The sequence below is a fragment of the Symphalangus syndactylus genome, chromosome 19, assembly GCF_028878055.3.
Source record: "Symphalangus syndactylus isolate Jambi chromosome 19, NHGRI_mSymSyn1-v2.1_pri, whole genome shotgun sequence".
NCBI classification, from domain to species: domain Eukaryota; kingdom Metazoa; phylum Chordata; class Mammalia; order Primates; family Hylobatidae; genus Symphalangus; species Symphalangus syndactylus.
The window spans coordinates 19,984,742-20,012,500 of record NC_072434.2 but is presented as its reverse complement, the minus strand read 5'-3'; the positions used below and the strand labels follow the sequence as shown (position 1 = coordinate 20,012,500).

The following is a 27,759-nucleotide window of genomic DNA, read 5'->3' as shown; positions in this document are numbered from 1 at the left end:
AAGAGGAACTCTGCTGTATTGAAACACAAGGATAACAACCTACTGCAAAGAGTAAATCTTGAGTGGATCCTGGATTCCTGGATAAGGGAACAAAGCTATAAAAGATATTTTGGGGCAATTTAGGAAATCAGAATGTGCTATGGATAATATGAAATAATTGTTAATTTTCTTATGGGTGATAATGATAATGTGGTTATATGTAAGTGTATGCTGAATTATTTAAGAGTGAAGTATAAATGTTAAGAGAACATATTAAGAGAATAGTTCCCAAAAGATTAATTGCAGTTACAGGATAGTGGAAGTCTTAAGTCACCTTTACTTTGTCAATATATTTATATATTATTTAAACTTATTTACCATTAAAAAAAGCTTTCATTGTGGAAGGAGGAGCCTCATGTATTTCTGAATGTAAGCCTAAGAGACAGAGAAGACAAATTACATGAACTCTGCAGTTGCCAAGCCAATGAAAATTTTTAAAACCTGGAAAAATTATGCCAGAGGCACATATATTGTTTACTAATCTGATTACTGGCCAAGCCTTGAACAGTGACAGTATTACTCAAAGGACACCTGTATTATTAGGTGTAATTATGATCACCCTATATTCTTATGTGGAATTATGAGCAGATATGGCAATAGGTTTATGGGTTTCTGTCTCACTATGCATATAAAACCCATAAACCCATTACTAAGTAGAGGAGACAGGTGAAAACACATGGAATGGGGTGGGGTGGGGGGTGCGGGGATGGGGTGGGGAGGGAAATGTTTTCACTTGTCTCCTCTACTTGGTATCTCACTGATGAGACACAAATACTATTAGTTATTCCTCACGTGATGGCAGGTGGGTTACAGATAAGTTTGTAATTGAAGTAAACCTTATTTTCCTATTGATTTATTTCAAAAACATGGTTCTGGGGAAGAATTTTAGTTTTGATATCTTGCGTTTAATAAGATCTGCACAGTCTGTGATATCCATTAGATATTGGTAGAAAGTCCACCATAGACCTTTCTGAGAAGGGATTGAGAGGCAGTCTTAGCAGTGGTGAAATGTGACTAGAAGCAGACACTAGGATTACTGTAGGAAAGTGAATGCCGAGATTTTCCTTTAGTTCCGAGACTTGTGATTCCTTTGTTTTATGGTGTCTAGAATTAGGTGGCCACTTCTGCTTCCATCCCTTTTGTGCAGCAGATGTTCTTTGGAGTCTGACAAGTTACAAGGAATTTGCAGTCTTTCAAACATTGTGGAACCTCTGGTAGAGGCCGTTAAGTTTCCATTTCTTGTCAGATGGCAAGGAATACCATCTAAAGGAAGCATAAACCCATTGCCACATTTGCTCATCCAAATGTATTTCCCCTTCTTTCAGAAGGTAGGTTTTCTTTGATCTCTGTATAGAAACATATGTATAAAGAGAGAAGACAAAAGTGTATCTCACTAGCTTTAGTTGAGCCATAGGATTTTCTTTGGTGGACTCTTAGAGCCATATAATGTTTCTTCTAAGCCATTGGATTAATTCTCAGTTCTTTTCAGTCCCCTAGGTTAAAGAGCAAATGTACAGGAGGATTGCAGCCTCCCGTTCAGTACGAAGATGTTCATACCAATCCAGACCAGGACTGCTGCCTACTGCAGGTCACCACCCTCAATTTCATCTTTATTCCGATTGTCATGGGAATGATATTTACTCTGGTAAGTGGAGACTCAGGATGTCATTCTCAGCTCCTTTTTTTTTTTTTTTTTTTCATTCTGAAAGGAGGTGAACCGCAGTTTTTTTTTTTAAGAGACATGGTCTCACTCTGTCAGGCTGAAGTGCAGTGATGGAATCATCGCTCACTGCAACCTCAAAACTCCTGGGCTTAAGCTATCCTCTTGCTTCAGCCTCCCAAGTAGTTAGGACTACAGGTGTGTGCCACCACCCCTGGCTAATTTTTATTTTTTGTTGCAGTGGGTGTCTCACAGCGTTGCTAAGGCTTGTCTCAGACTCCTAGCCTCAAGCAGTTCTTCCACGTCGGCCTCTCAAGTGCTGAGATTATAGGTGTGAGCCACTGCATTCAGCTTCTTTATAGACTATTGCTATATCTGAGGTTTGAAGGATATTTGTAAATTTAATCATGAAGGAAGGTATCTTTTTTCAAAAAAAAAAAAAGTTTGAACTCAGTCCTGTATATTAGCTACAGACAGATTTGTGGAGACATTAATTATATCTGAGAATATTTTACCTTCTTTCCTTCTTTGTAGGAAAGGGAATGCTTTTGCATTTGCATGCGTAGTGATCATTAATGATTGAGAAACATTATCCTATTAGGAAGAATGATGAGATATATACATGGGCACTGTATGTCAGGACCTTGAGGCATGCATATGGGGTTACAAATGGGATATTAAAATACAGGGTGACCAGCTCAGCTCTGTCCTTTGTGTGATATTATCACTGTTCAAGGCTTGGCCAATAATTAGTAAACAACGTATGTGCCTCTGGCATATTTTTCCAGGTTTTAAAAATTTTTCATTGGCTTGGCAACTGGAGAGTTCATGTAATTTGTCTTCTCTGTATCTTAGGCTTACATTCAGAAATACATGAGGCTCCCCTTCCACAATGAAAGTAGCTTTTTTTTTAAATGGTAAATGACTTTAAATAATACATAAATATACTGACAAAGTAAAGGTGACTTAGACTTCCACTATCCTGTAACTGCAATTAATCTTTTGGGAACTGTTCTCTTAATGTATCTGTTAATATGTATGTACTCTCTCTCTCTCAAATAATTTTGTATAATTGAGATTGTGTCATATATGCAGATTTGTTTTGTTTTTTGTTGTTTTTGAGACAGAGTCTCGCTCTGTAGTCCGGGCTGGGGTGCCGTGGTGCGCAGTCTCGGCTCACTGCAACCTCTGTCTCCCGGTTTCAAGCGATTCTCCTGCCTCCACCTCCCAAGTAGCTGGGATTACAGGTGCCCGCCACCACACCCAGCTAATTTTTGTATTTTTGGTAGAAATGGGGTTTGGTCAGGCTGGTCTCAAACTCCTGACCTCAGACGATCTGCCTGCCTTGGCCTCCCAAAGTGCTCATTAGGGAGGCTTTCTTTAGCATAGTTTAAACATGTGAAGCTGAGAAGGCCTTATAAAATTCTCCTTAATTTTTTATATCTTTAAAGGTTGGCTGGGCATGGTGGCTTATGCCTGTAACCCCAGCACTTTGGGAGGCCGAGGTGGGCAGATCACTTGAGGCCAGGAGTTTGAGACCAGCCTGGCCAACATGGCAAAACCCTGTCTCTACTAAAAATACAAAAATTAGCTGGTTATGGTGGTGCACGCCTATATTCCTAGCTACTCGGGAGGCTGAGGCACAAGAATCATTTGATCCCGGGAGGCGGAGGTTGCAGTGAGCCAAGATCACATCACTGCACTACAGCCTGGGCAACAGAATGAGGTCCTTTCTCAAAAAAAAAAAAAAAAAAAAGGTATTTGTGTTATAATTTAGAGATTAATCTTGTGGCCTAGCTAGTATAAAGTATTCTGGACTATTTCTTTTTTTTTTTTTTTTGAGATGGAGTCTCGCTCTGTCACCCAGGCTGGAGTGCAGTGGCGTGATCTCGGCTCACTGCAAGCTCCGCCTCCCGGGTTCATGCCGTTCTCCTGCCTCAGCCTCTCGGAGTAGCTGGGACTACAGGCGCCTGCCACCATGCCCGGCTAATTTTTTGTATTTTTAGTAGAGACGGGGTTTCACCGCGGTCTTGATCTCCTGACCTCGTGATCCGCCCGCCTCGGCCTTCCAAAGTGCTGGGATTACAAGCGTGAGCCACCGCGCCCGGCCTAGTCTGGACTATTTCATTTCAGGGTGAGCTCTTGGAAACCAAGGTTGCGTAAGTTGGATTACTGAATTTACTTTTCCATTTCAGTTTACTATCAATGTGAGCACGGACATGCGGCATCATCGAGTGAGACTGGTGTTCCAAGATTCCCCTGTCCATGGTGGTCGGAAACTGCGCAGTGAACAGGGTGTGCAAGTCATCCTGGACCCAGTGCACAGCGTTCGGCTCTTTGACTGGTGGCATCCTCAGTACCCATTCTCCCTGAGAGCATAGTTACTGCTTCCCATCCCTTGGGGGCAGCCTCGAGTCTAGTCCATTAGTAATCAGATTCCAGTTTGGACAGGGTGGCTGGATTGTATATCTAGTTAGTAATGTACATGCTCTTCAGGTTCTAGGGCTCCTGTTAGGGGAGGGAGAAATGTTGAATCAAGAGGGAAAACAACTACTATGATTTATAAACATATTTTAATGTAAAAATTTGCATTTAAAAGGAGTGGCCCTGTTTTCTGTGTTAAAACCCCATTTGGTGCTATTGAGTTTGTTCTTTATTCTTTTATCCCAGTGAAAATTGTTGATCTTGCTGTAGGGAAAAATTAAACTCTTTGAATCTCCAAACCAGGAAGTTTCAGCATTCCCTTATGGATCAGAGGAAACTTAGAGGCCTGAAATTGTTGCTTCCAGTTTAGCTGCCCCTCAAATTCAAGTGAATATTTTCCCTTCTCCCTTTACCCTTCTCCAGAAATAAAGCAGGTGACAGGGTTTTCAGAATCTTACCAGATTGACTTGTGTATCTTTTTTAAAAAATAATTTGTGATATTTATTGCATACATTTTCTTTTGCCAGTTTTGGATTTTAGGTATTTTTTTGCATGAGGCTGATAGTGGTGATGATGACTTTATACCCTTGGTACTGTACTAGGAACTTTACATAGTATCTCTACTTCTCACAGTCTTGCAAAGTAGGTGATATTATTCCCATTTTATGGTTGAGAAAACAGAATTAGTGACTGTACCTATAACACCAGTAAATGCAGAGCCAAGATTCTGACCCAGGTCTTTTTGTTATACCATAATTTTAAAAGATGAGTCTCATTTTTTCTTGTGGTAGATGGTGGTAAAAGGGAGTAGGCAGAGTGTACATAGATAGTAAAAGGGTAAGTAAAAAATTGATTGTGGTATACCTTACTCTAATCAGCCGAAAAAGTATAGAAGATTGATGAAATGACCTTTTAAATATGTATTTCTGAGTAAAATGTAAAACCAAGAAAGTTATTTCAGGAAGGATAGTGATACTTTCATTGAACTGTTAGAAAGGCATTTATTAGGCTAAAACGTCATTAACAAAATGCATTGCATGTTGAAACCAGCCTCTTGAACCATAAGCACTTAGCGACTTTGCTCTGCCCTGTACTGTGCTGCTTCTGCTGTCATCCTGTGTGCCTACAGAAGCCTGGTCTTCCGTCCATGCAGAAATGCTTATGTCCTCCTGTTGTTTAGATGACTCCTGTTGTTCAGGTGTACTCTGAGAAGAGAATCACAAATGTTTTTCTGTTTTGCTAAGAAGAAAACCTTGCTGCTTGTCTCTCCTCCCACCCTCCACCATCCAAAATTAACCAGCGAGCTGGATATTACCTGGATATTGCCAGGAGGTGGGCATTAAGACAGTATTCTTTAAAAATGAAAATCTTGTGGAGGAAAATCTTGTGAGGCAAATTGCTAAATTCGCTTTTTTTTTTTTTTTAAACCATCTTCCCTAGGAATATTCTTAGAAAGCATCTGCTTAATTTTGCTGCTAACAGCTAACCTTATCCCACGTTGAGGGTGGTATTAAAACTGTTCACACAGAGTGAGCCTGGGTCAGTCAAAAACAGAATTCGGGCATTTAAGTGATAACAGACAGAAAACCTAAGGACAGCGAGCACTTTGCAGATCTCTACAAGGAAAAGTTGCCTCTCTGAGGCAGGAGGAGAGAAGCACAGTCCCTGCCTGGTTGCTGGAACTGAAGATGCCATGGAGCAGGAGTGTCTTGGTGCATTGTTCCCCGCTTAGGAGTACCTTTAAAAAGGGGGTGAAATAAATTTGGCTTAATAATTGTATTCTGACTCAGCTCTGAGTTTTTTGTGTCAAATTCCATGGTATGGTGACAGATACAGTACTAGATACTGCCTCAGCTCTCTCTCAGCATAATATTGACAAACATTTGGTAAAATGTGTTATCAGTGGTTATCTTGGCTTCAGCCTTCCTCTGCATTGGCTGAGTTGTCGTTTCTAGCATGATGCATGATTTATTAGTGAAAGGATGTGAAGTGTCTCAGGGATTTCCTTTTGGTGAGGACCCCAGACCACCCGAAGAAGAATTAGAACTTTCTGGACTACAGGTTATATAGCGTGATTTTGCTCTGTCAAGCAACATAAATTGACCCTTGAACACTGCGAGAGTTATGGACACAGACCCTCACACAGTTGAAAATTTACTATAACTTCTGACTGCCCCAAAACTTAATAGCCTACTGTTGACTGGAAGCCTTATTGATAACATAAACAGTTGATTAATGTGTATTTTGTATATGTAGTATATACCTTAAAATAAGCTCGAGGAAAGAAAATGTTATTAAGAAAATCATAAAGAAGAGAAAATACATTTACTGTTCATTAAGTGGGTCATCATGTTGAGCAGGCTGACGAGTAAGAAGAGGAGGGGTAGTCTTGCTGTCTCAGGGGTGGCGGGGAAGGACGAAAATCTGCATGTAAGTGGCCCTGTGCAGTTGAAGGCTGTGTTGTTCAAGGGTCACAAATTTAGCTTCACTTACCCACCCCTCAGATCAGAATTACTCAGATTTCCCTGTTTTCAAAGAGACGCAAGGAAATTATGCCAAAGGGTGAATATATTGGGTGGAAGATAAGTGAGAGAAGGTTGTATGTGTCACTGATCTCAACTGTAGCATTTGCTGCTGATATAGAACATGCTGTGTATATATCTATAAATACACACACATGAACACATTGCATGTATATAAAAATTGTTCACACTTTTAGTGGTACTTACTGGGTATTGGTAAAGGATTGAGTAGGCACTGTGATGAAACTTCACAAAGCAGATGGAAAAGATGCATTAATAGCCACAGGGGGCAGGGTAAGGGAGCAATTCAGGAAAATGGAGAGGCTTAGCTAAAATTTGTCAGTCAGGAATTTTGGCATTTGAGACTTGTTTTCATACTATGTATATGTAATAGACAAACCCTTCATTTTGTAGTAACAGTGTTAGAACAGCCAGGTGCCTGAAGGCAAGCGACACAATTCACTGAAGAGCATACTACAGATGTAGTATCTGGATATCAAGTTTCCCCACTTAAAAAATGGGTGCGATCAAAGGAAAAGCAAGTAACGGGCAGGAGAGAGCAAGCGTGAAAGGTGACAAACTATTGACAACAATTACAAGGCCGAGACTAAGGCCAATTTAGGGAACGGGCTGTTAGACTAGGAAAAGGGGCGAGTTCAGAGGGAGGGGCAGAATGTGGGCAGCACTCCTGGGCCCTGAGACCCTCCTTCTGGGCCCTGAGACCCTCCTGCGGAGTAAAACCCTGGCACTTCGCCACCTCCGAGGCTGAACCAAGATGGCGCGCGGCCTCAAAGCGGCGCTCTCGTCACGTGCCCGGACCGGAGGCGCTTGGGGGCGGGAGGCGTGGCCTCGGTCGTGGCAGCCCAGCCCCGCCTAGGGGGCGGAGCCTGGGGGGGGTTGTCCGCCGAGGAAGGGGGCGGGGCCTCGCGCCCGGGCGCTTGGGCGGCAGAGGCTGCAGCTACCTCGGCGCCGGCTGGGCTCTAGGACGTGTCGGGCTGCTCCGGTCGGGGGCGGCTCCCTGCTGCCTCCGAGCCTAGCCGCCTGGCCTTCGGCATTTGCAGGCAGGTGAGCGCCCAGAGCCTGGACTGGGGTAGGATGCGTCTTTTCCCCATCTCCAGCTCTCCTCGACAGTTTGGGGAGGGGTCTCGTCTATCGCACCTCGGGAAACAGCCCTTTTTGACTCCGTATGTGCTGTCTCCGGCAGGCGTCGGTACTGCTGCCCCCGCCGCCCCTCGTCGGCCTTTGCGGTGCCCTGTGCCCTTGGGGGTGAGGATAGGGGCGATGCCCGATCTGCGGGGAGGGCGTGGAGTGCGCCTTCTGCTCTATCGGCTTCGGGGGAGGGGGCCGAGTTGGCGAGTCTCCCGGTGGGAACGAAGCCGACTGCGCCCCCATTTCCCCTCCAGGAGAGTCAGAAAAAGCGCCTCTCGGCTTCGGGGCCAACCCCACTCCTTTGGGGACGCGATTCTGAGGGGCTGAGGTCTTCGCTGTTCGCGGGGGTCTTAATCCTTCCCGCGTTCCTCATAGCACCCCTGTTCCTGTCGCTAGCTCTCCCTTCCTCGAACTGCCAGCCTCAGTCTGTGCCAGAGATGCCCCCATCTCCGCAGTGCCAGGGCGGTGGGGTGGAAGGAGCGGCCAACCCGAGGCCTGGTGGGGGTGGGGACAGGGGTGGGCGCAACAGGAAAAGAGGGCTGGAATAGAGATGCCTGAACTGGGAGGGTGGGAGTGGGGCGCTGACTTAGGTCCACGCAGTAGGGATGTTTTCCAGCGCAGATTTTGAGGTTTTGATGGTGGGTGGGAAGAGAGAGGTCGGGCTGGAGGACTTGGAGACATGGTGTAGGTGGTTTTCTTTGAGAAGGAGGAGGGATCCAGGACAAGGTGCCACTAGGAGCTGATGTCGCCTTTGAGGAGAGGTGTGCTGGTAGTTTCCATCAGAGGAGCAGGAGAGTTGGGGCCGTTCTATGTGGAGAGCAAGTGGTTAAGGAGGCTCTGCTTAGCAGGGAGATCCCTTCTTGGTGTGAGCTTAAGGGTCCCCTCCAGGAGCCAGGTTTCAGGGATTTCCCATAGTCCTTTCCAGAGTTCTTGGATCTGGTACGTAGTACTTTGTTCAACATCCAGCAAACATTTATTGGACACCTACTATCTGCCAGATACTATGCTTGGTGCTAGGTCTTCTGAAGGCAATTTACAGCCACGGAGCAGCTGAAAGGTACACATAGTAGGCACACATAGTAGGTATTCTGTTAACACCTCCCTCACCCCCCACCCCCATTCTGTTACATTGCTGTTGGATTAGAAAAAGAAAGAACTGTGACCACATGCTTTCAAACAGCTGTATAAACTAGACTTCAACCTACACACCCCCTACCACTATTAACTGGCCAGGTAGTCCCAGGGAAGCTGTCTTAAGCAAAAGGGCAGCTTGAATGATTTCCCTTGGTTATTTTCTCAGATTTTGTCCTGAGGCTTGAGGAGGCTTCCTGGGGTAAATGGTATCTCAAAGTAAGGAGATAATGAATGACAAAATGGTTATTGGGGGCCAAGAATGTCCTAGACACTCTGTAGTGGGAGACGCCATCTCTGGAAGATGGAATAGTGTGGGGGAGGAGGGTGTGGAAGGGAATTCGCATCCAGTGGGGTTGGGGTTTGTGCTGCCGAGCATGTCGTGATGTCAGAACCGTGCAGTGCACGAGGTCTGGCTGCTGGGCTGTAAACCAGGGCTGGAGGGGCAGGGCATGGCAGGCAGCCAGGCTCCTGGGTCTCATCTCTGAGTTGATTGCTGAAATCTTAGAGTTGGAAACAGTTGTCAGGGATGGCTTGTAGGTCCTCACGGAGCCTCCGAGGATGGCAGAGCTAGAGCTAGGCAAGAGAATGAGTAGTCAAGCTGTGGTGGTGATGAGGTGGGGATGAAGGCTCAGCAGGGCCAGGGAGCTGCGTGCTAAGGGGGTTTTAAGATATGGGCAGCTAGCCAAGGCCTTCGAACGCTAAGGACATTCTCCCCTGGGCTTTAGGCCCTACTGTGTTGGCTCCATAGGTGAGTTGCTGTAGAAACAAGATGTGGCAATTGAGTGGTATGGAGGGGGGGTGTGTGTGTGTGTGCAAGCATGTGTGTGAGTGTGTGTGAGTGTGCGTGCAAGCATGTGTGTGAGTGTGTGCGCTTGTGCATGTGTTGGAGAGGAGAAGTGGTGAGGAGCAGGGAGGACTGAGGGAGTGAAAGCTGCCTCAAAGTCTGGGTCCCACGTAGGGAATGAGAAATGGAGGGGAGGGAGTGGGGTCAGAGGGAGGGACAAGTGTGTATTGCAGCCACATGAAGTCACCATCTGTCCCCCTCTGGCCTGCTAGCTCACGGACCTATAATTAGCTCTGGAGGGCATACGGTGCTGGCTCACAGGAGCGTGGCACTTCGGGTGGCCAGCAGAGTGGAGGATTCTGAGGGAACATGGTCCTTGATGTACTGTGGAAGGGGCTGCTTCTAGGGGACCCTCTGTATTTGCTGTACTGGGAGAGGCCTGAGGCAACTGACAGTGTCACGGGGACAGGGCTGCTGGGGAAAACAGCAGTAGGGGAAGGAGCTCTAAGCGAGGATGGCAGGAGACTCCAGGACTAGGCTGAGCCTGAGGCCTCCCCGCTTGTTGCCTGGCTGCTGGCCCACTGCACAAGAAGCACGATTGCTGCCCAGCTCATTGCTCTGCCTTCAGAGAGGCTTGGGTGCTGCAACCTCGGGGCCTCCTTGAGGTGTCTCCATCCCCCCAGGTGAAGTCAGCTCTAGCGTGGAGTAGCCATCTGCCTTTCACTTGGTGGTTGAGAGGCCTTGGCTGGGGATGCTTCGTTCTGAGAGAGCTGGAGGAGAAGCTGCCACCAGTTAATTCCGTTGGTCAAACTCCAAGTGGTGCTCAGCACTGACCCCCTGGCTGTGCCAGAGACTGAGTGTTTGGTCACATGCTTCTCTGTACTGCTCTCCAATGATTACATGTGTATCTATGTTCTCTCAAGTAGCCTGTGAACTTTCTGTTTTACATGTCTTGCTTTCATAACAGTATCAGATGCATGGAAATCACTCAGTAAGTGATCATTGGATTGAATTGAAGAGGTCTGTCTTCTGATCCCCTGAGTTCCATGAAGCAGGGCCTCCTTGCCACTGGAGATATTTAACCTGGAGCAGCGAAGCCTCTGGGGACCCAGGACACTGGTGTTACATCCCTTTGGGGGCATTAGATTCTGTGGGCAGTAGATGAAGTGAAAACTCCCCAGTCTCTCATAAAGCATGGCATATGGATTTATAACCCTGAACAGTAATACGAATGTATAGATATGGTATATATGTATTCTATATTATGTAAATAGATACTGTATGTACTACTGTAGAGTGATTTTACAAAGAGTGCATATGCACAATATGATTTTATAGTGAAGTGTCAGATGAAATAGCTGATTTGATTTTAGAGGCCTTTATTGCTTATTTCGCCCAGCGGTTAGAGTTGAATTCTCATAAGTTAGATATATACTTGATGTGCCTTCATGGCCGCTGTCTTCAGATAGATAACTGTCATTTCAAAGAGAGATGGGTTTTCCATTCAACTTAAGAAAAAGCTTCCTTAGAACGATGAAGCCTTCCTCATTTGATAGTGAGCTCCTTGTTCCTGAAGGATAATCAAGTCAAGACTGGGCTGCCAGGGATGTTGTGAAAGGAACTCCCACACAGGGTGGGAAGTGGCCTGTGTGACCTCCGAGAGCCCTTCTGAGTCCAGGTCTGAGGTGAGGCTGGATGGGATAGGACCTCGGCAGCTGCTTCAGAAGATGGCTCTCCTTTGGCCTAGAGGAGCGCTGCTGGGAGTGGAGGCCTGGGGAGTGGGGCCGGGCCTGGAGCTTTGCCTGAGCTATTCCGTGAGGAGTGGGCATTTTGGGGCATGCAGAGGGGTGACCCCAGCAATCTCATGGACATGGAGGCCTGGGCTTGGGAGATAGTGCAGTGCATCCCCGATGGGTGGGGGTAGGTAGAAAGATGGGGTGGCCCCAGTTCCATGACTTCAGCTCAAACTAGGCTAGTTGTGGAGTGCCCCAAATTTTTGGTCCTACTTTGGGGCAGAACACCTGGAGCAAGTGGAGCTTTCATTCTTTCAGTATCACCCCATCCCTCCCTCCTCTCTCGCTTATACCTTCTCACACAGGTTCGAGGCCACACGTGGACTTACGCTCTCTCATGAACAGCAATACACTTTCATAATCACACACGCATACTTGCACAAGCTCTCCCAGCCCCCTTGTGCTCCTGGGAGCATGTATGATGTTATGAATCCCAGATGCTTGTGCATGTGTGACCACACACATTTACTATCACGGCTGTGTACCCACACGTGTGTTCTCATGACCACAATTATATGCAGTCATGAGCCCTGATGTACTTACGACCACACACATCTACACACTGTCATGAGTCTATATACCTACTTGCTGTCATGCCTATGCTCTCAGGACACCATTCTTATGACTATACCTTTATACACAGACATACATACAACATACACTCTCTCTCTCTGTCCCTTTCTCCCTCTCTCTCCCTATTGCCCAGGCTGGGGTGCAGTGGCATGATCATGGCTCACTGCAGCCTCAACCTCCTGGGTTCAAGTGATCCGCCCACCTCAGCCTCCCGAGTAGCTGGGAATACAGGTGCATGCCACTATGCCCAGCTAGTTTTCATATTTTTAGTAGAGATGGGGTTTTGCCATGTTGCCCAGGCTGGTTTCTAAGTCCTGAGCTTAGGCAATCTCCCTGCCTTGGCCTTCCAAAGTGCTACTGCACCCAGGGCTTATGCCTGAGGCATGAACTACTACTGTGCTGGCTTCTCTTCCTTTTTCATGGCCACACATATATACCATGCATTCTCATGATCACACACACACTCTGTTGCATGAAGACACATGACACCCCCCATTCCCTTTTCTTTTCTTTTTTTTTTTTGAGACGGAGTCTCGCTCTGTCACCCAGGCTGGAGTGCAGTGGCGCAATCTCAGCTCACTGCAAGCTTCGCCTCCCGGGTTCACGCCATTCTTCTGCCTCAGCGCCCGCCACCATGCCCAGCTAATTTTTTTGTATTTTTTAGCAGAGATGGGGTTTCACCGTGGTCTCGATCTCCTGACCTGGTGATCCGCCCGCCTCGGCCTCCCAAAGTGCTGGGATTACAAGCGTGAGCCACCGCACCCGGCCCCCCATTCCCTTTTCATACGGCCCCCCCACTTCTGTGACCACATACAAATGCACATTTTTTATGATGCCTACATTCCTCCCTGCAGTTCTGTACTCTGGACTTTTTACATCTGGTGCCTATTAGCACTCTGGACCCGTCCTCTTCTCTGCTCTGCGATGGCTCCCTAATCTAATGGGTTGATCTACGAATGCGGTGACTTCGGACATTTTTTTTTTTTTTTAACCACCAGAGGACCCTGTTTAATATTTGTCCCACATGGATCCCTAGTTTTGAAATATTTTTATTCTCCAAATTTGCTATGCTTATTACTTTGTTTCTTCTTCTGCAAACATTATTTGAGGACATTTATGTTGATTAATGGCTCTGATTAGCAGAAGATGTCTAGGGTTTTCTCTGGGAATGTACTTAATGATGTAAGTTCAGCAAAAGCTGTGTCTGTATTCGGTGGTGCAGACTCATATTTTGACTTGGTAACTATATGATCTCTATTAGACATTTGGAGTGTGGAAAATAGTTGGTTGGCTCCTGGTGTTACTTGTGTAGCGTTCCCAGGGTTGTCACTGTTGCACTGATGTACAGCCTTTCTGAGAGAACGTGTGTGTGTGTGTGTTTTTTTTTTTAGCAGGGGGCTTCTGTAGACATTATTTAAACTAGGGATTTTCTAACCTCTTCATGGACTTGGAATCCTTTTATACAATTGAAACCTTAATCAGATGTCCCATAAAATGGACAGATTTGGAGTTGATAGGATTAAAGTAAGAAAAGAGAATTTAGAGCCTTTTGAGTTTGTCATACCTCTTCACCCTCCTTTTGGCCTTGGACTGCCCCTAAAGGTACTTTGTTGTAAAGCCTAGTTTGCAAACACCAGTCTTAAGTTAAAGAGGTAGGTGTGATGTCTATAATTTTGGGTATTTCAGAAGAGGAACTATTTGCAGATGGGGGCTCAGAGGCTTGTAGTTCTCCCTTCCCTGCTGTTTTTTTTTTTTTGTTGTTGTTGTTGTTGTTGTTGTTTTTGAAATAGGGGCTTGCTCTGTTACCCAGGCTGGAGTAAGCAGTGTGATCTTGGCTTACTGCAGCCTCCGTCTCCTAGGCTTAAGTGATCCTCCCACTTCAGCCTCCTGAGTAACTGGGACTACAGATGCATGCCGCTGTGCCCAGCTAATTTTTTTTTTTTTTTTTTTTGTAGAGAGGATGTCTCACCATGTTGCCTAGGCTGGTCTTGAACTCCTGGGCTCAAGCAATTTCTCACCTCATCCTCCCAAAGTGCTGGGATTAGAGGCATGAGCTACCATGCCCGGCCTTCCCCATTAGTTTTGACATTAGTCCTCCTAGGGTGGCAATGGCAAGGGTGACCATATGGCCAGGTGAAACCTGTGTTCTGGTGTGATTGTTAACAGTGGTTTACTGTCTAAACCATGACCCTCTAAACCAAGAGGGTCATGGTTTGGACAGTAAGTTCTGTGCTCACTCAAGTGATAGGCCATGTCTTGGGAAGAGGTGGCCCATGTCTAACTCCTGGGGAGCAGCTGGAGAGCTGGGCTTCACAGACTCAGGCCCAGGGGAGCCTGTCTGAACAGATGCTTCCTTCCATGTCCCCGAATGAGCTGGCATTAGGAGGCCGAGTGTATTCGGCAGCTGGTACTAACCTGTGCTTGGGCGGCATTTTATACTTCTCAGAACTGTTTCATGTCTGTTAACTCTTTGAGCCTCATGACAACCTGTGAGAGCACTGGAGCGTATTGTGTGTTATAGTGTTCATTTTCCAGAATTGGGAACCTGAAGCACAGAGGGGTAAAGTCTCACTGCTAGTCGTGTCAGGGGCCCAGAGAACTGGATGCTTTTGAAGGGATCTGTGGCTAGCAGTGGAAACTCTTAAGTAGGGCTTTTCCAAGAGTTTTTTCTCTGGGAATGGCTTCCTGTAGCCAGAATAGATTTTTAATTTTCTTATTGTAGTTCGGTGGGCCCAGCCTTGAGGTGCTTTGGGAGCCTAGGGTGCTGAGAGTTCATTAACACTTACCGAGCGTTGCTGGGTGCTGATCTCAGCACTTTGTGTAGGCTGACTCTAGATATCCTCTGTCCCAGCTGTCTGAGGTGGGTACTGTTATCATCCCCATTCACAAAGGATGAGGAATGGAAGCTCAGAGAGATTCAGGATCTTCCCAGGGTCACCTGCACGGTCAGTGGGCACAACAGCCTTCAGAATCATCAGCTGCTCTGGAGTCTGCCTTTCAAGACAGGAGCAGCCCCCATCTTGCTCTCAAGAAGGTTTAATTTTCAGACCAGGTGTGGTGGCTCACACCTGTAATACTAGCACTTTGGGAGGCCGAGGTGGGCAGACAGCTGAGGTCAGGAGTTCAAGACCACCCTGGCCAAAATAGTAAAATACCATCTCTACTAAAAATACAAAAAAAAAAAAAAAATAGCCAGATGTGGTGGCGGGTGCCTGTAATCCCAGCTACTCGGGAGGCTGAGGCAGAAGAATCACTGGAACCCAGGAGGTGGCCATGTCAGTCCTGTTTTGGAGTTCCCCTTCTTTGAAGTCAGTCAGGGATGGACTGCCCTGGAATGACCATCAGCACAGGTCTGTTCAGTTCCATGTGTGTTAGGGCCCTGTGTTAGAGTACTCAGAGATGGGTCTACAGATGAGATGATGTAAAGTAAGAGAAGTCCCATGAAGAGAGGTATAACTAGAGGGCAATGCTGGGTCAGCGGAAGGGCAGATCTCACACACTGGAGGGATCAGAAGAGACTCCATGGGGGAAGTGGTGTTTGAGATGAGCTTAGCAAGGTGATCTAAGCTCATGAGACCAACATGGAAAGGGAGATGAGAGGCAGGCCAGTGAGAAGCTGGACAAACAGGAGCTATAGGTGGGTCCTGGGGGCAGGCCTCAGTGAGCAGGTCTAGGGAAGGGCTAGGGAGCAGCAGGAGAGGAGGTAGGGCTGGATTTCTAGAGGAGAGGATGGGTGAGGGCCAGGCTTCTGGGGGTGCAAAGCTGGACAGGGAAGAAGGAGAAGCTTCTGGGCAGCCTGAGGCATGGGCAGCTGGGCTGCAGGCCCATGTTGGGGAGAATGTCTGAGAGCCCCAAGGATGGGGGCTCCGAAGAGTGTCTGTTTCTGCAGTGCCTATGGGAGTGGGGGGCAGCGGGGGGGAACTCAGGGAAGCTGCCTACAACTTGGTGTGGAGCTAGCTAGGGGCTGGGAGCAGAGATTTGGGTGTGTGGAGGATGGGGCCTTCCAGTGGGGCCTTTCAGTCACCCATGGCCTCATGACCATGTTGGCCGCTCTGCAGAGGCCTTCCCAGGCTGGAGGAGGAGAAGGACAAGGAAGGACGACGGGCGCTGTCCTCCGGCTGCCATCACCCTGATGAGGGTGGGGAAGGTTTCTTGGAGAAGACATGAAGTCTGAAGGAGTTGTCTTTACCCTCTCTCTTCTTCCTCCTTTTTCTACCCCTCTTTGGCATGAGACAGACAAATTGAATCCTGGTTCTTCATTTCACTAGCTGCGTAGACTTGGTTACATGACATTGCATCTCAGTTCTCACTTCTGTGAAATGGGAAGAAGAATTACATCTTCCTTTCAAATAATTATGAGGATTAAAATAAATCAATCCATACCACTTGGAAGTACTGTGCTGGGCACATGGTAAATGTGAGTGACTTATAGCAGCTCTGGCAACCATTATTTTTCTGGAAGACCCCCGCCCTCCCCATTGCTTCAGATCCTCCTCTGACCTCCAGCTGGGCGGGTGTCCGACCCTCCTCTTTTCCCTCGTGGCTGCCACCTGGAGGCTCCCTTTTTGCCCAGCTGAATAGCCCCTCAGATGCTCCTAGCAGCCCTGCCCCGGGCTGTGGTCTCCGCAGGGGCTGGCAACCTTGCCTTTGTCCAGCTCTCTCCGTGGCCAGGCCTGCCATCTGGTAGGCAGGAGGGAGCCAGGCCTGTGTGTGGGGCCAGCCAGAGCAACAGACCCAAATGCCCATCCCTCCTGTGTGTTAGGAAAAGGTGGGGGTAACTTTTGGGATGCCAAAGAGGCCCCCAAGTTACCTCTTCTGTGTTTCTAAAGGCCCAAGGCCTACTTTTTGTCCAGTCCCCCACCCCCCACACACGCACACTCACACCCACTCACTCTTGAGCCCTCTTCTGCTGTTTCACAGCCTGCCCACACTCCTCCCCAGCAAAGCCCCTTGCAAATGCTTGCTTTGGGGACTGGCAGCTTTCGCCTCTGAATCAGGACCTGTGAGTGTTACTTAGAAATTGTGCGGGAGTTGAGGAGGCTTCTGTTAGGCTGAGATGATAATTGCGCTATTTAAAGACGGCCCTGGAGCCAGAAGGAGCCGGAAGGAGCCAGATGCCCCACGTGGCTGTCCTGGGGCTCCCTTCTGCTCACTGTGCCTGTGCAGTGGACAGGACAGGGGCAGGAGGTCCTGGACAATCATCTCAGGGGCATCTGCCTGGCAGTCCTCTCTGGGCTATCTTCAGACCAGCTCTACATGATGCCATTTGGCCAGGGGAAGTGGAGTTGCTCCCTGGCACCTGGTTTAGAGAGAGGCCAGGAAAGGGCTGGTGAGAAGAGAAGCGACCAAAGCCAGCTTCTCAGTTGCTAAAATGACCAGGAGGATTTGGGGAGGCCAAGTTGGACCAGATAGCCAGTACCTCACAGTGGGCAGCCTGAGGTCCTGTTCTTCCTTCCTGAGAACTTCTCCAGCCCCTTTCCTGTAAGAAGCTTTAAAAACTCCACCCACAGGTGGCCAACACTAAGGTAATTCACATTCCCGTGCAATCACAGGGTGCTTTCTACTCTTCATTTGCTGCCCAGCCATGATCTCATCCGTCTAAGGTAGGCAAAACCGGGGTTGTGGGTTTTGTCTTGTAGCCAAGGCCTCAGTAGGTGATAACAAGCCTGAGGTCAGCCAGCTGGGCTGTGGCAGGACTGTACCCCAGTCTCCTGAGTCCCTGCTCTGGGCTTCTTCCTTTATGCTACGCTACGGGCTGCCTGGGGATCTGCTGGGCTGGGGCCATTCCTGGGATACCTAAGCTCCTTCCTGGCACACTGCAGTCTTCTCCAAAGTTAGCCTCTGCCACAAGGGGCCCCTTCCCTAGCCTAGTCTTCTCTTTTGGCCTCTTGGTGTGTGTGGAGGGGTGGGGGAAGATGGGGAGGTGGGCCTGGATGTCGATGAGCTTGAGGGGGTAGGCTGGGGCCATATGGCCTTTCAGCCTCAGGGCTGGGGCATTCAGGGTGGAGGGACCTGGGCATGGTGGGTGGGAGAATTGGAGGAATGGTTGTTACCAGCATCAGGGAGATGGCAGCTCTGGACAGACTGGGGCAGCAGACCCTCCTCTCCACTCCCAGCTGCTCTGAGGAGCAGGGAGGTGCGAGTAGGCTGCCCTAGAAGCAGCAGTGTTGGGGAAAGGAGGGGGCAGACCAAGCTTCTACTTTTTACTTCTGTAGCCTTCTGGGACCCTGCCCTCCACAGTGGCTGTCTGGCTTGGGGAAGGATCCCCTTGACCAGAGTTTGTGTCCAGTTTCTACACATGGGAATGTGTATGTGGCCACATGCGTATCTGTTCTAGGTCTCTGTTTCTGCCTCGGGGCATGTGTGTGTGCATGCCCACGTGCCTGCTTGCACTACTGCACCCCTCTGGGAAGGGCTGCGAGTGTGAGCTCTGAATTTTCAAGCTGGTGCACTAACTTTCCTCGGATCTAGATCCCACGTTGCTCCCTAGTGTCTCTCTTCCTTTCCCCTGTTTCTGCCTAGAACATCAGTACTCTGGGGAGGGGGTCCAGGTAGGAGAGGCCTGGCCCTTCTCTGTTTCCCCTGCTGGGTTCAGTCCTGCCACAGGCCTGTGCAGTGTCTGACCTCTCACCTCACACTGGGTCCTGATGCTTCTTGTCCACCCTGACCCTCCTAGTCTGCCTGTTATTCTCACCCCGAGGGTGGACAGAAGGCTTTCCTTGTGTCTCCCACAAGATAAGAGAGAGGGGAAGGAGGGAAAACGTCATTTTTGGGCCACCTCCAGTGTGCCCGTCGCTGTGCTGGGGGCTTCACACCCCTTCTGTCCTGCAACTGGGGCCTCTGAAGGCAGTCCAGTCTGAAAAATGACTAAGGTGGTAGCTTTCTAATGTGGACAGGGAGGTTGGAATTTGATCGTAGGCAGAGAAATCCCCAGCTGCGTGCGGCCTTTTTCTCGTTACTTTCACATTACTTCATCACCGGCTTCCTTTGCTCTGACCATTGGGCTCCTGTGCCAGGCTAAACGTATCAGCAGAGCCAGGCTATGCACATGCTAACTGACCTCACTGGTGACTTCTGCAGTGTCAGCAATGGGTAATGACACCGAGAGAGCAGATTCTCAGCCATGATAGGGGCCACACTGTAGCCCCACCCTAGGAGAGTGGCACCCTGCACCTCTACGTCACCCCTGGGTTCCTTTCCATCATTCGGTCCCTGCTCTGATGCAAAGGTAGGAGGCTGTGAACTCAGAATCCAAGCCTGCTGTCTGCCAGGCCTGCGTGCTGTCCTCCTTGGCAGGTTTTGGAAGTGGGGAATGACTTGAGCCAGAGCCTCCTCCCTGAATTATGGGCAGTGTAGCAGGTCAGGGCTCCCTGCCTGCCCCAGTACCCAGTCTGTGCCTCTCCAAACTCTTAGCCATGTTGTGCCAGTATCCAGGGCAGGAACTACTCTGCCCCTGTTTCCTATGACCCCAGGAGTCCAGCCTTTAGGACTCACAGCCATTCCCACTAAGAGTCCTTTCTACCCATCTGCATTTGCCTTGGTTGGCTTAAGTGATGGGGAAAAGGTTGGGGGTGGCACAGAGACCCTATTTCCTCCCCTTCAACCCCCAGGTCTCAGGAGGACTCTGGGCATCCTGCCGGCTGCTCCCCTGCCGCTGACTGAATCATTTCTATATTTGGCCAGTGAGCCACGTGGGTAGGGGAACCACTGCCACTGCGGCTGCACTTCTGACAGCTGTGGGGAGCAGGGGGAGGCAGAGGCTGGGCAGTAGGCATGTGCATTCCTTGGGAGAACTAAGGAGGTGCCATCAGAGTGAGTAAGCCTGGAGAAGGGGCATGCGCCAGCATCTCCCTCTCCTCCCCAACGTTCTAGTTCAGATCCTGTCTCCTCTGCTCCACCCCCTCCCCTGATGCCCTTCTCCACCCAGTTGGTACTCACAGCAGTCTCTTTTCCCACAGACACACTGCCCTCCAGAAACGATGGGTGTCGCTAGATCCAGCTGGGACTCTGCCAGCCTCCGGCACTCAGTCTAAGAGAAGGGCCGTCTTCCAGCCCTGCTGTCCCTGCCTGTCATGGCCACATTCGGCTGCTGTCTGCATGTCTGGGGACACAGGGCACCCAGCCCCAGCCCTGAGAAGTTAAGCCAGGCCTTCTGGCTCAGTTCCACAGGGGCACTCCAGACCCCAGGCCCCTTTCAGAGCAAAAGCAACTGATGCTATGGGAGAAGCCCCTGCCCACCTGTCCACTCGCCTGGCACTGCCCACTCTGAGACCCATGCACTGGGTTCCCCTGGAGGTGCCAACCCTGTGAGTCCCTCCCTGTCCCCCGACGCTGAGAAGGCCCTGCCCACCCCCACCATGTGTGAGGTGATGCCCACAATCAATGAGGGGGACCCCTTGGGTCCCCCCCATGGCGCCGATGCTGACGCCAACTTCGAGCAGCTGATGGTGAACATGCTGGATGAGCGGGAGAAGTTGCTGGAGTCTCTTCGGGAGAGTCAGGAGACCTTGGCGGCCACACAGAGCCGGCTCCAGGATGCCCTACATGAGCGGGACCAGCTCCAGCGCCACCTTAACTCCGCCCTCCCCCAGGTAAGGCCTGAAGGCCTGCGTCTCTTAACCCCTTTCCCTCCCCCTAGCCCTGCTAGATCCACTGGGCCCTCAGCTCATCTGCATCTATTTGTATATCAACAATTGGAATTCACCGAGCATTTACTCTCCTTCATCTCTCTACTTGAATTCTTTCCCTGTCACTCCCAAGCTCCTCAGTCTGGAAGGTGAAATGGATGGAATTTGATGTGGGTAGAAAAACGCAACCATAGGTGTCAGCTACAGTGAGCTCAGGCGGCCAGTAGGTGGCACCCTAGACTGGAAAGAAACCTCCTCCCTGCCTACTCCTCTCCAGTGCCCTATTCTTGGAGGTGGGTGGGGAATCACAGATGGTAGAGACGGGAGAAGTCTTAGAGATCATCTTGCCCAGCTCCGTTATTGCATAGATGAAAAAAGCAAGAGACGTCACATGGAAGATGATAGGCAGGGCTGAATCTAGCAGCTGGATGTCTTGACATCCTGTCTCGCACTCCTCAACGGCACAACCACCAGCTGTCCTGTAGTCCCATGTACTGTGTCCTTTCTGTGGACCAAGCACTTTGTAAGGATTCGCTCACCAAATTCTTACAACCCTGAAGTTGGTGCTGTTACCACCATCATCCCATTGTACAAATCACGGAACTAAAGCTGGGGAGATGAGTAAGTTGCTCGTGGCCATCCAGGTAGTGTGTGGTGGAGGCGGGAACTGAGCCTGGGGCTAAGTGCCCGGAGAGGCCAGGTTTCTCACCACTGCACTGGCCTGGGAGCTCTCCGCTGATGCCTGCTTATCACCCACTTGGTAGATATTCCAGGCATGGCACATGCTCTGGGGATGCAGGAGGGAGCAGGAGCCTGGATGATTTGGTTCTTGGGCTGTTTAGCTGTTGCTTGTCAAAGAAGCTGTGAACTCTGCCTGATAACCAGGCCCAGAGAGGGCTGGGGGTTGTGTGTCTGTGAGACCGTGCTCACAGTGACTGTGGGAACATCCTGTCCTCTCTGCCCCTCATATGAGCAGAGAGATGGGTATTGAAAGCCAGCTCTGGACACACAGCATAGCCTACCCTGACCCAGTGGGGGCACTGCTGGGGTTGGGAAGGCAGCCCTGAGGAGCCGAAGAGCTCAAGCCTCAGCGCCAGGCCCTTCCCGGTGTGTGGGGAAGAGAACCAGGGCTGGGCCTGGGTGGGTGAGTTTCCTACACAAAAGTGATGCTTGGTGGACAAGAATACAGAGCCCTGGTGAAGCAGCTGGGTGGGCAGGTGGGGACCTCCTCTTTCACTGTGCACGAGGCTCTGAACTTGCCCTAGAGTGAATGAACTAGTTCCTGCCACCAAGAAGCTCATAGACTAGGAAGGAGATGCACAACCCATGTGACCGGAGAGAATGCAGAGGAAGATAAGAGAGGCCCAAAAGGGTTATTAAGCACAGTATCAGTGATAAAAATAGCTGCCTTTGATGGGCTTGGGCTAAGTGCTTTCTATACCTTGGCTCATTTGACTCTCATACCAGCACCTGGAGGGAGGACTGTTACCTCTGTCTTACAGATCAGAGAATGAGGCTCAGAGAGATTAGGTAACTTGTTTAAGATCATACAGCTAACAGGGGCAGAGCTGAGATTTGATCCCAGGCCTACTTGACTTCCCACACTGAAGCTTCATGAGGGCAGGGGTTGTGTCTTTCTTGTCACTATATCCCCAGTGACCTGCACAGGACCTGGTACATGGTAGGTGCTCACAAATATCTGTGGTTGAATGATGGACTCCCAAGTTGGTGTTCTTGACCACTCCTCCAAATGGCTTTCAGGAGAGGGAGAGAGCCTCCCCGTGGGGAGTCTGGACAGCTCCCAGCAAGGCTGTATCCTTTGAGATGGGCTTTGAAGGATGATTATGATTTCATCGGGTGGTGACAGAGGTTTTCCAGGGGGAGGGAGTCCGCCGAGCCAAGATGTGATATTAGGAAGGCATGCTGGTGTTTAGAAACAGCAGGTGATCCAGGTTGACTGGGTCTTAGGGGATATGGAAATGACATGAGAGAGAAGTTTGAAAACCAGGATAAGAAGTTTGTATTTGTAGGCTGGGTGCAGTGCCTCACTCCTGTAATCCCAGCACTTTGGGAGGTTGAGGTGGATGGATTGCTTGAGGTCAAGAGTTCAAGATCAGCCTGGGCAATGTGGCAAAACTTCGTCTCTACAAAAATCCCAAAAATTAGCTGGGCATGGTGGCAAATCCCAGCTACTCGTGAGGCTGAGGTGGGAGGATCGCCTGAGCCCAGGAGGTCCAGGCTGCAGTGAGTTGAAATTGAGTCACTGCACTCCAGCCTGGGTGACAGAGGAGACCCTGTCTCCTGTGTTTGTAGACAGCATTGTACTTTGGGAGATTTGTAGACAGCAGGGTGTCAGATAGGTTAGAGGTGGGAGGGAGGGGACAGGCATCCTGTGGTGGGGGGAGATAAGACAGCTGCTGAGCTTGAGGCCAGGAGATGGGGCAGCACCAGCCTTTTGGTGGTGGTGTCATGGCGTAGGGCTGGGTGGCAGGCTGTCAAGCCCTGTCTCTGGTTACAAGCATGTGTACATGAGTGCATGTGCCTGTGAAAGTGTGACTGTGTTTGTGCATAAGCTGAGGGGTGAGGCAGCATCAGGCCTGGGCTTCTGGAGTATGAGATGCTTGACCTTGACCACCTTTGGCCATGGCCCTGACAGAAAGGCAGTAATTGAGTAATAATGTCAGAGGTTCATGGTTTCTCATGCTCTGGCATCTCTTGTCCCTTGTCCCCTCCCACAACCCTTCTAGTCCCTTTTGCCCTGTCTGGAGTGATGAGAGGGGATTGGGAGTTCTTCCTTTGGTCATGAATCCTTGGTATGTGAGGGAGGCTGCAGGTTAGGACAGGGGTGAGGCCTGTTGCATCACTCTTAGATCTTGGACATCCACAGAGTTTGGGCCACTCATTTGAAAACCTCCCTGGAAGGAGGTGATGTTTAGCTAAACAGGATATGATGAGCCTGGAATGTGGAAGCAGTCTCTCACCCCTGTATGCTTGTCCTGATGGAGGAGGGTGGGCTGGCAAGGTCTCTGAAGGTATCTGGGCCTGACAGTGTGGAAATGGGTCCCCTAGAAGTGACAATTGGTACATGGACATTTGGTAAAGCCAGGGCAAGTGCCTTGGCATCAGGAGCTGGGATGTAGCCCTTGCTTGGTTGAGCAGGGCTCCTAGAAAGCCTGACTGGGGAGGTCTGCATGCTCTCTTGCTCCTATGTAGAATAGGTCCTTTGATCTGCTTATTTCAACCACTACTTGCAGTTTGCAAAGCCCTGGGATGGGGCTGGAAGAGCTCCCTAGGGCGCTCATGCAGACATTATCTTCAAAAGCTCTTTCTCGGCCGGGCGCGGTGGCTCACGCTTGTAATCCCAGCACTTTGGGAGGCCGAGGCGGGCGGATCACGAGGTCAGGAGATCGAGACCACGGTGAAACTCCGTCTCTACTAAAAATACAAAAAATTAGCCGGGTGCGGTGGCGGGCGCCTGTAGTCCCAGCTACTCGGAGAGGCTGAGGCAGGAGAATGGCGTGAACCTGGGAGGCGGAGCTTGCAGTGAGCCGAGATCGCGCCACTGCACTCCAGCCTGGGTGACAGAGCGAGACTCCGTCTCAAAAAAAAAAAAAAAAAAAAAGCTCTTTCTTTTATTTATTTATTTTTATTTTTTGAGATGGAGGCTCACCCTGTCGCCCAGGCTGGAGTGCAGTGGTGCAACCTCAGCTCACTGCAACCTCCGCCTCCCGGGTTCAAGTGCTTCTCCTGCCTCAGTCTCTGGAGTAGCTGGAATTACAGGTGTGTGCCACCACGCCTGGCTAATTTTTGTATTTTTAGTCGAGACACGGTTTCACCATGTTGGCCAGGCTGGTCTCAAACTCCTGACCTCAGGTGATCTGCCTGGCTCAGCCTCCCAAAGTGTTGGGATTACAGGCATGAGTCACTGTGCCGGGCCTTCTCTTCCCTCTTTCATATCCATCAGTTTCTGTTTGGACCTTACTCCACCAAACCAGAAGCAGAACTTCCCTCCATCAGTTTCTAAAGGAAAATGTCATTGAATTCCTGGAGAAATGGAAATGCTAAGTGGGAGGGAGGATGTAATCTGGTCATATTGGTGGCTGGATGGGGAAGGGTCTGCAGAGCAGACTCAGTGACTTTCTCACTCTTGTGTACAACTCTGTTTCCTTGGATTCTAACACATGGAATGCATGGAAGACCCAGAGGTGTGGACCCCTCTGGAGAAGCACATGCTAGCTACAGGTTTACTGACCTGCAGTGTGGATGGATTGGGATTTTGTGGGGGAGGTGGTGGAAGTAAGGGATGGGTGAGAGGATCCCACCACTGACTTGCAGGTGCAGGACATTGCGTTGGGGGTGAATCCCCAAGCACTGAGGGGCCTTGGGGGTTTTCAGGAATTTGCCACCTTAACCCGGGAGCTGAGCATGTGTCGGGAGCAGCTTCTAGAGCGGGAGGAAGAGATATCAGAACTGAAAGCAGAACGGAATAACACACGGGTAAGTGAGGATGACCTTGTGTCGTGTGTGTGTGTGTGTGTGTGTGTGTGTGTGTGTATTGGGGTGTGTTGTGAACACCTTGACCAAGAGAGCAGGCAAGAGTGGGGCCAGGCACAGTCCTAGCTCAAGCCCCATCCTTCCCTCTTCCTGTCTCCCATCCTGGGGTGAGAGTTACATCGTTTAACCACCAGTGCTGGGCTCTTCACCTGTAGTTGCTGGTTCACAGAAAGCTCAGGCTCCTGGGGAGAGGCCAGCGCAGCCAGCTTGGGTAGTATCAGTTGGGGCAGCAGCTCTGTGCCCATTCGGAAGTATTTTAGTGTTTACACAGTGGAATGGCTGTACTCATGTCTGCTCGGGGATCACGTGGACCCTGCTTGTAGCCCCTGGGGCACGTGCTTACAGCCCTCCCTCTCACCCTCCCCTGCTCTCCCTGCCAGCTGCTTCTGGAACATCTGGAGTGCCTGGTGTCCCGCCATGAACGGTCACTGCGGATGACTGTGGTGAAGCGCCAGGCCCAGTCACCTTCGGGGGTCTCCAGTGAGGTGGAGGTGCTGAAGGCCCTCAAGTCACTGTTTGAGCACCACAAGGCCCTGGATGAGAAGGTGCCCACCTGCCCGCCAGCCCCCACATCCAGCCAGGCTGCCCTGGAGCCTCCCATGTATCCCTTCTCTGAGATTTCCACATCCGGTATTTAGGGAACACGGGCTCCCTCCAAACATTGTCTTAACTTCGAGGTCCTCCTGTTAGGCTCCCTCCTGCAGATGTGCTTCTTAGTAGGCCCTTCACTGTCCTCATGCTCGGTGGTGGTAGACCAAGCCCAGGCTCTTCCAGCCTGACTCAAGTGGGGTCCCCCTTTCTTCCTCCATCTCCCCTTACCTCGAGCAGGTGCGAGAGCGGCTCCGGGCAGCGCTGGAGCGAGTCACCACCTTGGAGGAGCAGCTGGCAGGTGCCCACCAGCAGGTAATCTGCCTGCTCACCCTCAGTCTGCAGCTCCTGGAAGTCCAGGCTGGTTCACCCCTGTGCCCTACTCTGTTTCTTGTCAGATTTCTCCCTGCCATGGCTGGAAGCTGCTAGGCAAGGCTAGGCTGAGCACCTCTTTTTAGGAGACATGTTTTAACTAAGACAGGGGCTTTGGAAGGGTCTGGAATGTATGGGAGGTTCTCTTCTCTTTGACTCATTGCCCTGGGGCTTGTGCCCTACAGGTGTCTGCCCTGCAGCAGGGGGCAGGGGTGCGGGATGGAGTGGCAGAAGAGGAGGGGACTGTGGAGCTGGGGCCGAAACGCCTGTGGAAGGTAGGTCATGGGGAGCCGTGTAGCAGGGGTCATGTGTTCCCCAAGGTGGGAGGTTGGAGGCCTGGCCCTGCCTTAGTTCAGTAGACTAACTGCTTGAATTCAATTTGGGGCTTTCTCCAATATTCCCCCTTCTCTTTTCTTCTCCCTACCCCATCTGCAATGAAATCTGTAGATTTTTATTTTAGTGCCCAGCACATGCTGGGCACATCGTACGCTTGTCTACTTGAATTGTTAGGCGCCATCTGCCTTGTGTGGCAGCATCAGGCAAAATTCCTTCTCTGAGCCTTTGTTCCCCCAGTCATTCCCCTTTCTGGGTTACAAGAGGCTGGCCTAGCAGATAAAACTAGAAACTTGTTTTTTCAAGAGAGACACAGGATAGCAAGGTGTTTGGTCATTGTCAGGAGTGACCTTCTGGGGCCCAGAGGGAGGCAGTTGTAGCCAGAGGAGTGCTGTGATGTTGGGGGCAGAGCCATGACCTGCTCTGGGTGTGCTGTTCCTCCTTCCACCCCTGGGATAGGGGAGTGGGGTGGGTGGGATGCTCCTGTGACTCACAAAGCTACTGTCCTTATCCCTGGAGGAGGATGCGGGCCGGGTAGAGGAGCTGCAGGAGCTCCTGGAGAAGCAGAACTTTGAGTTGAGCCAGGCCCGGGAGCGACTGGTCACCCTGACAGCAACCGTGACTGAACTCGAGGAGGACCTGGGCACGGCCCGCCGGGACCTCATCAAGTCGGAGGAGCTGAGCAGCAAGCATCAGCGGGACCTCCGGGAGGTGCGTGAGGGCGCAGGCCTGCTCCGTGACCTCATTGTGGAGGGTGTGGAGGGAAAGCCAGGCAAAGGCTCTGGGGCGTGAGACTGAACACCTGCCCACTTGCCTGGCTCCATTGTTGGGGGCAGTCATGGAAGGGGTGGCCCAAGGCCAGAAACTGGCAGGGTAGTGTAGCTCATGCCCCTTAATGGGTTCCAATCAGCCACGTGTGGGTGGGGAGGCGTAGACAGGATGGGGGCAAGGAAAGGCTGGTTACCATCCCTCTCGTCCCCTCTTCTCCCAGGCTCTGGCCCAGAAGGAGGACATGGAAGAGCGGATTACTACACTGGAGAAGCGCTACCTGGCTGCTCAGCGCGAGGCAACATCCATCCATGACCTCAATGACAAGCTGGAGAATGAGCTGGCCAACAAGGAGTCCCTGCACCGCCAGGTACCTCCTCAGGGTGGGGTGGGGGTGGGCATTGTACTTAGCCCTGGAGGTGTCCTCGTGAACCTACTG

General features: G+C 50.3%; 2 protein-coding genes across 18 annotated transcripts in view; both read left to right on the top strand.

Annotated features, from left to right (window-relative positions):
* The window catches only part of TMEM183A (transmembrane protein 183A), an 18,461-nt gene extending 12,559 nt beyond the window's left edge, over positions 1-5,902 (top strand). For 4 of the 8 annotated variants that reach the window (XM_055233539.2, XM_055233538.2, XM_055233541.2 and 1 more), the window contains 2 exons: positions 1,529-1,684; positions 3,895-5,902. In XM_055233539.2, the coding sequence (XP_055089514.1) occupies positions 1,529-1,684; positions 3,895-4,080 (342 nt within the window). In that variant the 3' untranslated portion in view covers positions 4,081-5,902. Of the gene's footprint in view, positions 1-1,528; positions 1,685-3,894 lie in introns of those variants that run through there. The other 4 variants (XM_055233543.2, XM_055233542.2, XM_055233544.2 and 1 more) reach the window with 3 other exon arrangements.
* A 1,661-nt stretch (positions 5,903-7,563) lies between these two features.
* PPFIA4 (PTPRF interacting protein alpha 4) overlaps positions 7,564-27,759 on the top strand; it is a 53,079-nt gene continuing 32,883 nt past the window's right edge. For 9 of the 10 annotated variants that reach the window (XR_008649516.2, XR_008649515.2, XM_055233536.2 and 6 more), the window contains exons 1-8: positions 7,566-7,710; positions 20,037-20,669; positions 25,101-25,202; positions 25,640-25,804; positions 26,088-26,162; positions 26,405-26,494; positions 27,072-27,263; positions 27,544-27,690. Coding sequence is in view for 8 of the 10 variants with exons in the window: in XM_055233536.2 (XP_055089511.1) it covers positions 20,436-20,669; positions 25,101-25,202; positions 25,640-25,804; positions 26,088-26,162; positions 26,405-26,494; positions 27,072-27,263; positions 27,544-27,690 (1,005 nt within the window). In the remaining 2 variants the exon portion in view is untranslated. Of the gene's footprint in view, positions 7,711-20,036; positions 20,670-25,100; positions 25,203-25,639; positions 25,805-26,087; positions 26,163-26,404; positions 26,495-27,071; positions 27,264-27,543; positions 27,691-27,759 lie in introns of all 10 variants that reach the window. The other variant, XM_055233537.1, reaches the window with a different exon arrangement.